The 12,252-nt window shown below is 40.4% G+C and overlaps 1 protein-coding gene across 8 annotated transcripts in view; it reads right to left on the bottom strand.

The window, feature by feature from the left end:
- The window catches only part of LOC110978545 (uncharacterized), a 91,073-nt gene that overhangs the window by 35,480 nt on the left and 43,341 nt on the right, over positions 1 to 12,252 (bottom strand). For all 8 annotated transcript variants that reach the window (XM_087138602.1, XM_087138594.1, XM_087138595.1 and 5 more), the window contains exons 23-28: positions 10,860 to 10,973; positions 10,357 to 10,470; positions 9,317 to 9,430; positions 5,174 to 5,287; positions 2,728 to 2,841; positions 1,443 to 1,556 (exon numbers count right to left, since the gene is read on the bottom strand). In XM_087138602.1, coding sequence (XP_086994728.1) covers positions 1,443 to 1,556; positions 2,728 to 2,841; positions 5,174 to 5,287; positions 9,317 to 9,430; positions 10,357 to 10,470; positions 10,860 to 10,973 — 684 coding nt within the window. The remainder of the gene's footprint in view (positions 1 to 1,442; positions 1,557 to 2,727; positions 2,842 to 5,173; positions 5,288 to 9,316; positions 9,431 to 10,356; positions 10,471 to 10,859; positions 10,974 to 12,252) is intronic.

The following is a 12,252-nucleotide window of genomic DNA, read 5'->3' as shown; positions in this document are numbered from 1 at the left end:
TTTCAAGGTGAAAATCCTTCCTCTTGTAGTGAAAATGCAATGCAAGAGTTTCTGCATCTGACACCTACGGCCACCCAAGTGCACACCCGGACACATGTATACGTACACCTAATGATGTGGACCATGCCACATATTGACCACTGTTCCTTTGCAAGTAAGATTTTCCTCAACTTTTGAGTTATTATCATCAATCTTAAATGTTTCATTCGATTCAAAGAAATTTGCAATGTTCAGTAATAGTGCACTGAAAATCTGAAGCTAAAGGACACAGTTTTAATAACATCCAGGGATGAGATTTGAGGAAACTGAAAAATCCAGAAAAAAATTGGCCTCGTTAAGTATGTCCATAAATCTTCTATTTAAACAACTACCTGCAGTATCCTCGTTTGTTGATTTTTTCCAATTAATTTTTGCTAAGACAAAAAGAAAATAGTTCTGCTTCTGATTTTCCAACTCTAAAATTTTTATTGGCAAGTTAGAACAAATTCTAAAAAATTTTTTAAATAATACAGAAACTCCTGTTGTCTTCTCTTTCTTCACAAAACACCTCTCAACAACTTTTTTCCCATCAAAATGATTGTATTTTTATGTTTTCCCTAACAGTCACACTTTTCAAAAGAAACTTCCAACATACGTTCCCTTTGCACTTTGCTCTCACAGTGGTGAAAACCTGTGTGCAATGCTCAACACATTGAAGCAATGCTACGCTGGTTCCCACCGCACCGCACTGCACCAATGCCAAAGAAGGTAGGATGGAAATGCAGCAAACGGTCTATGTAACCCAGCTAAAACAGCGTCACTGTTGTACATGTGCAGTACAACCTACATGTCACACATGCAGCGCTATAGCTGCACACTGAAAAACATTGATGATGCAACAAGACTTATGCAGATTACTTCATAAAACTTGGTCTCTTGTCTACGTATTTTCTGTGCTCATGAATCTAATTTGAGGTTGTACTGCTCATACAATGCTCGTACTTGAAGCAAGCAATTTCCACAAATTTTCTTGCCCCAACATAAGGTCTATCGTCCATCCCTCTAAAATGCAACACACATGCTTACCACGCGATATATGGACACTGTTTACCAGTTTTCCGTCGTGATTACCTGACCAGGGTTGCACAGAGTGGTGTGAATAGTTAAAAATTCTTACGAATTTTCAACTATTTGTATTGTACATTGATTAATGCAAGTTTTCATCACTTTGGCAGTTATTTGTTGGTACTTTTCATCCCCATTCAATCAGCAGAAAAAAATGGATCAAAAACAATATTTTTCAACAAATTACAGACAGAACTGGTAAGTTCAGAATAAGACAACAGCTAAAATGAACTTTCAAATTTACAGATGTATCTACTGTCAGCATGTTCTATTAATTGTGCAATTGATCTCAACCAGTTGAGATGTGGACACATGTTTTGGCTGTGACTTTAACTCACCAATCTCACAGTTTATACCCTGAAATCCGTCCCGACACTCGCAGGAGTAGAAATTGGTGAAGTCCCTGCAGGTGCCTCCATTGGTACAGGGAGCACTGGCGCACTCGTTGATGTCTGCAGAAAGAGGACATTAGAAGAAAATTTTAAAATACACATTGACCACGGGCTGAAGGGAACAAAGAGGGGTAAAAGCAAAGAATTTTGCTCAGTATAATTGTTTATAGCCATAATCAGGCAAAGCCAAAATATTGTGTGATTTGCAAGAAATGTGCTGCTTGTGGCTAGTTTTAGAGTTGTAAGATGCCGTTATTTTGACCAATGAATCAAGCACTAACTTCTGCACAGCAGCCCTAAGTAGTTGTAAAAATACCAGGTTTTTAAAGTTTCAAAAAATAGAAGCCCGCGAAGGATGAAAAACACGGTAACACTGTAAGCTTGTTTTTTTAAATAGAAGAATTTCACATTAGTGCCATCTGCACACATCCAAATCGAAACCGAGGCTCTCTGTGTTGAACTTCGTCGTGCATGCTCGTGGAGTCGACACAGTACATGCAGTATCTGGTCCGTAAGTGTGACGCCACTTCAGTTTAAACCACGCCCACTGCACATGCAGATACACAACCATCACAGGTTATTTTCCTTTTTGATTTTACGTGTTGAGTCATCCTGAAAGACTCTTCCACAAAAAACTTGAAGCCTGAAAGGTCTGAATTTAATACAATCAGATGACTGAAAATAAGAAGTCAAGACACAAAATACATAAAGGTATTACATATATAACGGTTTTGCCCGTACCCAACGTATGTTAATAAGCACTGTATGCTCAGTGCTGTCCGAGAGCTTGCGAAAAAAACCTCACAAGCTTACTCGGGTGGGACTCGAACCCACGACCTCCTGCTTACTAGTGCAGATGTCTTAACCACTCGACCACCGAGCTTGCCGGGGTCGGCTGGCCGGTCCGACATAAAGGTATGTTACGAATTGAAGCTGACACATACAGCCTCATTTTCAAACGCAGAAGTGTGCAGATCGACACTAAAAGCGTTGTATTGGGATCCCTCTATATATTCTTTCACATTAAAAGAAGAAGACCGAGTTGCCAATCTATAAGGTGAGAGGAAAATAGTAGCCTTTCATTCAGTTGAAAATTTGAGAAGTGCATGGAAATCTGGCTGCAGTGCATCTTACACATATTAAGACAGTGGCAATACTTGAAATCACACTTGAGTTTACGTCTAATATCAGATAATGGTAGATGGATTGCTCCAGTAGCTTATGCCCCTACTTGTGTTACAGTTGACTCCACTCCAGCCGTCTGTGCAGCTGCAGGTGTACTGGTTTTGTCCATTGAAACAGCTGCCCCCATTCTGGCATGGGTTACTTGAACACTCGTCGTAATCTAAACGAAAAAATGCTTGCAATCATTCAGTATTTGTTGTGTCTTCTCAAAAAGGGAAAACATTTTCTGCCAAATTAAGCTCAAATATTTTTGGGGTCTGAAAGGCCTGTCTAATGCCTGCATCTCTCTGTAGAATCAAAAAATGGCCATTGGTGTTGTCCTTACAATCAGTGACATACCTAGGATCAATTAAATTTAAATATTTACATATATGCACACACAGGTGCTGAATTCTGCACAGACATAAATAGGGTTGAAATCAGGTCCACAACAAGTCTCTGGAAGTCCATCAAAAGTCATCTCCTCTCTAGCAAAGTCACAAGCTATTCAAATGAGTTGTAAGAAAACATCCCTTTCTCATTGTTCAGGAGTACTTATGACTGGACTTGAGCAAGGACTTTGTAACTAAACTTGTGATGAACTGAACCACAGCCCTGACATGTAAACTTTAGAGCCCAGACAATCAGAGTACAGTTAAGACAGAAACATCAAGGTACTAATGAAATCTCAGAAATAGGAGCTGATTTCACACTGTTCTACTCACACAAATCTACTGAGCATGCAATATGCTCGCTTAGTGGAAAAGACATTTCCAGGCAAATATCACACGTTCTACCGGTATGTCTTGTGACTGGATCCCTACTCTTTTTGCTCAGCACATAAATCTGCTCAGCTAAATAAAAATGGGCCAAGCTCAGATCTACAATCTATTTTGAACCTTATTCTAGAGTAGCTAGGATGAAAACAAGCCTCAAAAGGTTTTACTGCTAAAGTCTCCAACAATGTACTTTGCATGGCACTTTGGCTGGTATTCTTTTTTGCTTATTTTGCATATTTTCTACAATTAGTAAATAGCTGCTTTATCAGGAGTTGGCTAGGTTCAACCAATGGCTGACCCAACACTTTTTCATACCCCAGAACAAGTCAGCTGGGTTCAACCAACAGTTGACACAACACTTTTCACACTTCAGTGGGAGTAAGCTAAATTCAACCAATGGCTGACCCAACACTTTTTCATACCCCAGAACAAGTCAGCTGGGTTTAACCAACAGTTGACACAACACTTTTTTGCTTATTTTGCATATTTTCTACAATTAGTAAATAGCTGCTTTATCAGGAGTTGGCTAGGTTCAACCAATGGCTGACCCAACACTTTTTCATACCCCAGAACAAGTCAGCTGGGTTCAACCAACAGTTGACACAACACTTTTCACACTTCAGTGGGAGTAAGCTAAATTCAACCAATGGCTGACCCAACACTTTTTCATACCCCAGAACAAGTCAGCTGGGTTCAACCAACAGTTGACACAACACTTTCCACACTTCAGTGGGAGTAAGCTAAATTCAACCAATGGCTGACCAAACCAAAACTTTCCATATCCCAGCTGGGGCATGTTTTAGTGACTGGAATTCACTCATTTGAGGGGCAACAATTGTGTGTTTTTTTTTCAGTTTGAAGCGGCAATCAACTCCAAGCTTTAGTTCTCATTTCATCGAAACAATGACATCACAGAGGCATAAACAAGTTGCGAAAATAAATAAATCGATGAGCAAAGCTGAAACAAGTTCATGGTTTGGGTAGCCAAAACATGCCCTTGAAGTCAGCTAGGTTCAACAAATAGCCGACCCAACATCTTCCATACCCCAGTAGGGAACCAGCCAGGTTCAACCAACAGCAGATCCAATACCCTCCATTCTCCAGTCGGAAACCCTAGGTTCAACCAAAGGCTGACCCAAAACTTTCCATATCCCAGTAGGAATCAGCTAGGTTTAACCAACGGCTGACCCAGAACTTTCCATATCCCAGTAGGAATCAGCTAGGTTTAACCAACGGCTGACCCAAAACTTTCCATATCCCAGTAGGAATCAGCTAGGTTTAACCAACGGCTGACCCAGAACTTTCCATATCCCAGTAGGAATCAGCTAGGTTTAACCAACGGCTGACCCAAAACTTTCCATATCCCAGTAGGAATCAGCTAGGTTTAACCAACGGCTGACCCAGAACTTTCCATATCCCAGTAGGAATCAGCTAGGTTTAACCAACGGCTGACCCAGAACTTTCCATATCCCAGTAGGAATCAGCTAGGTTTAACCAACGGCTGACCCAAAACTTTCCATATCCCAGTAGGAATCAGCTAGGTTTAACCAACGGCTGACCCAGAACTTTCCATATCCCAGTAGGAATCAGCTAGGTTTAACCAACGGCTGACCCAAAACTTTCCATATCCCAGTAGGAATCAGCTAGGTTTAACCAACGGCTGACCCAAAACTTTCCATATCCCAGTAGGAATCAGCTAGGTTTAACCAACGGCTGACACAACACCTTCTTTACCTTCTTTGCAGTCAGTTCCTTGCCAGCCTGGTGGACAGACACAGGTGTACTTGTTAAGCCCATTGTTGCAGGTAGCTGTGTTCAGACAGGGGCTGCTCTGGCACTCATCAATATCTGGAAAAAATGTTGATTGCTACACAGTAACTTAGTGTTCCAGTTGGGAAATTCAAAAGTAGTTGTGTGCTCACACGTCATGTATATGTCAGGAAATGGAAAAGTGTATAATTTGTGTGGGTTTAATATCTTACATTTCTTATTCTGCTCCCCTCGTTCCCGGGATACTTTCCAACCTTATACAACTCAAATGGAACTATCTGTGGTATGCAATGGTGGAGGTCATGATGTTTACCTCACTTTCTAACCCAGTCCATTGTTTTAGGGGAACTTTCCCACAGTCCTGACCAAGTATTTTTAGAAACAGAATGCCGGTTTTCATTCTTTGGGAGATTCATCAAATTGGAGGTTGCAGGTTGTTGGACCCTGGGAGAAAATCTGCTGATCCTGCTGATTAGCAGAGTTACACAATGAACCTTCAAAGATTTGACCAATGGGGAAGTTTATATGCAAATCAAACTTTGAGGAAGGGTTGGTCAAACTTGCAAGTGACCAATCATAGTCTTGATGGAAATGTCCATCAAGAGACTACAACAGGCATTTAAGGGCCTATTTTGGGGTCAAAATTCAGTCTGCACCACCATCCAGCAGACCACTGGTCAACAGCCCAACACTCAAGTCTACACAGTAGCCATATGGGGTGAGTTGCTGTCCTTAGTAATCTACCTGTGTGAAACTTCATTTTTAGATTCATTTTGATTACTCAGTATTATAGACTGTGTTATTTCTGATGTTGATTGACTTGTATTGTTAGCTTGTTTTTATGATCAATCACAATCATGGCATTCACATGAAGTTATTTTACAGTGTACTTTTTTGTCCATTTATCCTGATTACCCCTTTTTGGCACACTTGATTCAACAATGTCCTAGTTTGCAATTAAGGATGATGTTTGTACACCTTGTAAGGATAAATTTCTGTTCTATTATATAGCTCGAGTGGCATCTATGTTGAATTGTGTTGAGGCAGATGTACCCAGTAGTAGGAGAGAAGCTTAGCATATCCAGGTTAGCTCCGGAATTATATTGTATATTCCAAGCAGTTCACACTCTGACTTTTGCAACTGTTTTTATATGATTTTGTATGCCAAATTGGAAAGTTAGTAATTGCTGACCAACACAGATTAAGAGCATTTACTTGTGTGCTAAGTCATTTTATGATGTGTTGTGTGAAGACTACCAAGAAAGTGTTGTGTAATTGGTCGCATTCCTTCAGAAACAGCTGTGTTTTGGTTATAACAAGAACTCAAGGTTATACACTCCAACCACTGTGTATGACCCATGACTTTTTACTACCAGTGTGTGTGCACAGTATTTGCACCATGCAGGTTGTGTGTAGTAAGTGTATTATCTACTGTACATGTAAGTAATTGTGTTATTTTCCTAATATTACAGGGGTCCGTCCATCCGTCCGCCCATCGGTCTGTGGACCCATATACCATCCAATCAGTCTGTTATTCCTATTTTACTGAGGAGAGCTTCAATAAAGATTTTGTCAGTTGTAGAGTAAACAACAGAGACAGTGTCGTCGTCCGTTAATCGCGGTCGTATCAGTGAGAACCTTGCGCTTGCGGCGCAGAAACCTATCCGGCAGCCCGGCCGGATAATACGACATATATCACAGGTTTCCAAATCTAAATTTACATGTAAGCCACTAGCTTTTACACTATAGCAAAGACTTTCCTGTTACTGTTTGCTTATTGTTGCTAGTTAACCGCTTACTGCCAGGTTCAATTTGAAGTTGCATGACGAACTCCCGGGGGATTTTCAAGATTTTCCATTTTCAAAATTCTTTAAAAATTCATAACTTCATTTACTGGATGTTTACACCCACACGAATTACTGTCTGGTGGATACTCCAATCTGACAGACAATACCTATTGACACCCGAGTATTTCAGCCAGGCCTGCCGCCTTGTAAAGAGAGCCAAGATTGTGTGGTATTACGTAGTTTTCTTTTGTTCCCAAAACTAGCCCAGTGGGCTGCTGGCGTCTTTTCAAATGTGGCCAAATTAGCATGCAGCGGTATTGTATCACTCATCGCTAGAGCACTTTTGTCCCCAGTCATAATCTGCTCGCGCTAAATGCCACAAACAGTGGAATACTCTTTCAAAACAATGACGGATTATCTCCGCTATCCCAGCAGCGGTCTTTTGTTCTGAGTATAGTCTTTTGTTACAAGGCCCAGCTCCTTTGTCAGATTTGTGCATATAAAGCCAACGTCTCCAGTTCTGGGCACCCTGGCATCCCTTATGAAAACTCAACAGCAACAGTGCAATGACTGAATACATTCGCCAGTAGTTTGTTTTTCTTACCAGTGACCACCTTAACCACTCCCTGCTGGGAGAGTCGGGCCTTATAACAAAAGACCGTGCTCAGCACAAAAGACTGAGCTGCTGGGCAGCTCTCAACAGTGGAGATAATCCAGCCTTGTTTTGAAATAGTATACCATGGTTTGAGGCCTTTAGAGCGAGCGAATTACCACCGGGGACAAAAGGTCTCCACCACCGTAGTGATGAGCCACACAGCACCGCTGCATGCTAATCTGGCCCCTATTGAAAAAAGGTCAGCAGTGCACTGTGCCGGTTTCGGGAACAAAAGAATTTTAATAACACCGCACAATCTAGGCTCTTTTTCCAAGGCTGCAGGCCTGGCTGAAATATTCAGGAGTCAATGAATTTTTCCTGTCAGCTTTAGAGTAGTGCCCAGAGAGTCCTTCATTTTGGTATAAACAGCCATTAATGAAATGATGAATTTTTGAAGAATTTTGAAAATGGAAAATCTGGAAAGTGAGCCGGCATCTTGTCTTGCTAAAAAAAAATCCACCCGGCAGCCTGTGGTTAATGAAGGTATGAACTCATACCAACATGTACCCCGATAAGGCTGTGTTTAATACCTGCAATACTCGCATATTCAATTGACTATTCAAACTTCCTATTATTTACATGTTCAGAAAAATGAAAGAATGGGGAATACAGAAATAGAAGAAGGAAATATAAAATCCTTCTTAACCACTTCGGACCGGGGCATTTTTCAACGTTGAGGATGCTGGGCCGGCATGACTATCATTTTTTCTGTTTTCAAAATCCTTCAACAATTCATCATTCCATTTAACAGTCGTTTATAGCCGAACGGAGTAATCTTCAGGCACTAATCTAAGTTGACAGGTGACCTTCATTGACACCCGAATATTTCAGCCAGGCCTGCAGCCTTGTAAACAGAGCCCAGATTGTGCGGTATCACACAGCTGTCTTTTGTTCACGAACCTGGCTCAGTGCACTGCTGACCTCTTTTCAATAGGGGCCAGATTAGCATGCAGCGGTGCTGTGTGGCTCATCGCTGCAGTGGTGGAGAGCTTTTGTCCCCGGTGGTAATCCGCTTGCTCTAAATACCCCAAACCCTGGTATACGGTTTCAAAATAATGCTGGATTATCACCACTTTTGAGAGCGAAAAATTCCGGTCATGCCCAGCAGCCTGGTCTTTTGTTCGGAGTACGGTCTTTTGTTACAGGGCCCTGTTTCCTTTGTCCGAGTTCGGAGACCCCGGCCACACATATAAACCATACGGCTCCGATCCCGGAGTCCCCGGCTGGTAGTGGTTAAAATCCTTTTTTTTGGCAGATAAATTTACTTTTTGAAGACCACAGTGTTGAGATTATGCTGTCCAGACAGCAAATGGGAAAAGCAATCTTTGACTGCATCCTGCAAGTCTTAGAGTGGGTCTTTTTCTCATCAGTCACATGATGTAGCAAGATCATTCCAAGCTCTCCATTTTGCTGTCATTCAGTTTGTCAGGATGATCAACACAGGCGCAATTTAGGTTAAAATAATAAATGCTGAAAGGTATGAATTTAACATAGTTCTGGTGACTTGTGTCTCATTTTGTCAAGTAAGGTCACAATTTTGAAATTTGTTTGTCAGCCTAGTTTGATTTCTAAGGACTGCACAACTTTGGGCTTTTTCTGATCTTCAGGATTTTTCTTTCTTTTTCTGATCTATTTCAAAGTCCAACATCTAAAAAGGATACTCACCTAATTCACACTGCTCTCCAGTGTAACCAGCAACACACAAGCAGGTGTAGCCATTTAGAATATCGGTGCAAGATCCACCATTCTGACATGGGTTGCTAGCACACTCATTAATTACTACAGGAAAAAAGGAAAAATCAAGCCACAAATTTAACAATGGATAAGATATTATTGAAGTATCTATAGTTATTCTAATGTTAGAATAAAGACCAGGAAAATGGCTGTTGGCTTTGGCCATTACCAACATCCATTTTCCTGACTGAATGACAGGGTTAGGTTTAAGACCAACCAAGCACATATTTATTCCCATCTGTAAATACCTTTTGAGTCAGTAACTCAAATCATACTAAAAAATGTATAAATTTCCAATAATTCTGTTGAACAGTTCATTTCCTCTGGCCATACTCTGTATGTGCCTCTTGCAAGTAGTTGCAAACGATCTCCTTATATGGAGATTAGGGTGCATGTGGCGCAAATTAAGCAAGGTAGCAAAGAACGTGATAAGATGGTGTAGTGTACATTTAGGACTCTCAAAATGTGGACATGTAGGTAGCATTGTAGAAACCAAAGAGAAGATTGTGAATGCTCAACCAACACAAGAGAAAAAGAGCCAGATTTCCTAGTCTAACTTTCAGGTAATACCTCAAAAGTGTTTTTATAAGCAGCCAATACTTGATCAAGCATTCAAGACTGGCCATGACCAATAGCAATAAATAGTATTACACTAATATTCACTGACATGAAATCAAGCACAAACATAATTTTGTGCAAATAAATGTCACATTTTTCTAATTACAAACACACATTAGTAAACTTATCTAAGATCAGTGATAAACATTAGTGAGTCAGCCCCTCACCTGTAACCTTGTCGCAAGCATTATCAAAGGCATCCTAAAACCACACATGTATCAGATGATTTGAACTTTAAAGTTTTGCCTAGGTCTTGTGTTTTAAATAAACCATAGTGTCTTATTGTAAACTACTAGTCTCTTGATATTTTGCTCAACGGGAGACTTTGAAGGATCTTGGAATTGTTGTCTTACGTGTCTCACAGCGAGTGCCTCCATAGCCAGGCTCACACTCACAGACAAACTGGTCTCTGTCATTGAGACAGGTTCCATTGTTGAGACATGGATTACTGGCACACTCATTGACATCTAAAAAAGATTAGATAGAAACAAAACACAGATTACAAGGTCAAGTAAATGCAAGGTCAAGGAAATGGATGCTAGGGGACAATGATTTCTTTTGGCTTTGGATTTCTTTTACGAAACAAAATTTGGGGATATATTTCACATTTAAAAACCTCTCAAAAATTTGTCTGAGCATGAAATTCTTTTTTTCCCATATTCTTGGAAAATTGGTAACCTTTAGTTGTAACACTCCCCAAACAAAACAACTTCGAGAAGGAAACATTCCTAGTTTGGGGGCTTTTATTCATCTAGATCTACTAGATCTACTAAAACTCAAGGAATGGGTTGGAATTATACGGCCATTTTTAGGAAAAGAAACTAAAAGAAAATGACATTAATTATGACTGACTTACCAAGCTCACACATTGTCCCTTGCCATCCAGAGAGACACAGGCAAGTCCATCGGTTCAAGTGGTTGTTGCATGTGGCACCATTCAAACAAGGTGTACTGGCACACTCATTGATTTCTGTCCCCCAAAAAAACACAGCATTACTAAGAGTGTCATTTTTATATTGGCTCAACAAATTCAAAATAAATTTAGATGAAATGTGGAGAATTCCATGTTGATGATTATGTCTAGGATAAGAGTAACCCCACAGTGGCCATTGATGGTATGTGCCAAAGTAACTTTAAAACTACATTTACACAGTTTTAGGTTCCTGAGTTTTTGGAATGGACAGAAAGCATACCGCTTAATGATATCTTATCTGTGAGGGACGGCAAAATGATGACAGAATAGATCATAAGCAAAATATTTACTGGAAATGTTGAAACATACAATACAATACACTATTACCGTAGAACACCACTATAATGAATACCGCTATACCGAACATCTGCCTTGGCGCCTGAATTTTCTGTGCACTTTTATGGAACATTAAATTTGTTAAAAGAATACAATAATCATATTTTAGAACTGATACTAACTCAAAAATGAGGAAAATCACGCTGACAATGGAAAAACGGCCAACATGGGGTACAGTCGTATCGTTCGTGGGTAACCTACATCATATGCTATGTGTGTGTGTCAACAGGCAGCCATGTAGACTGGCTGACGAGTATGTGTATGCAACATTGCCGACTCTGGTATAGAATCCTTACATGATGATTGCTAAAAAGCTGGGAGGTTTGAACTAAAAAAACATCAAAACAGGAAATAAATGACTGTGCAAGAGTCGCCAGTGTTGCATACACGTACTCGTCAGCCAGTCTTCATGGCTGCCTGTTGACACATGCACATATCATTTGTTACATGACTAGCAGAAATCTTTAATATATATCTTGCTAGTTTCGATTGTTTTCAAAAATGCTTTCCTGACATTCCGTTGCCAACTTCAGACGTGCACATAATTGTGCCTCCAGTGCTACTGTATTTAAATAGTTCCCGGCCCATTTATTTAAGTGTCATTTCAGATAACCATGCCTACATGCCACATGCTATTATTGAGCAATGACTTGAGGAAAACTTTCAATTGGCGATTCTACTTCAAGGGTGGACTACATGAAAGGTGAAACATGAACAAGATTTACATACAAACAACATGCAGGAATTTCACTAATCTTTTATTTTCACCTTTTCTGCATGTAAAGTCTGGCCCAAAATCCTAAAAAGAAACGTTTTTGTGGGGCAGGCCGACACCCGTTTGAATCTGTGTAAACAACCTCGTTTTGGTGGACCTGCACAGTATTGATAAAGCAGTATCTTTGCTTCTGCAAGTGCAGCCTCACTTTGGTTCCAAGGTGGC

This window comes from Acanthaster planci, linkage group LG07 (genome assembly GCF_054643075.1).
Source record: "Acanthaster planci isolate LZ-2023a linkage group LG07, COTS_SCS, whole genome shotgun sequence".
NCBI lineage: Eukaryota > Metazoa > Echinodermata > Asteroidea > Valvatida > Acanthasteridae > Acanthaster > Acanthaster planci.
The sequence above is the reverse complement of the archived record's forward strand: the minus strand, read 5'-3'. Positions and strand labels throughout refer to the sequence as shown.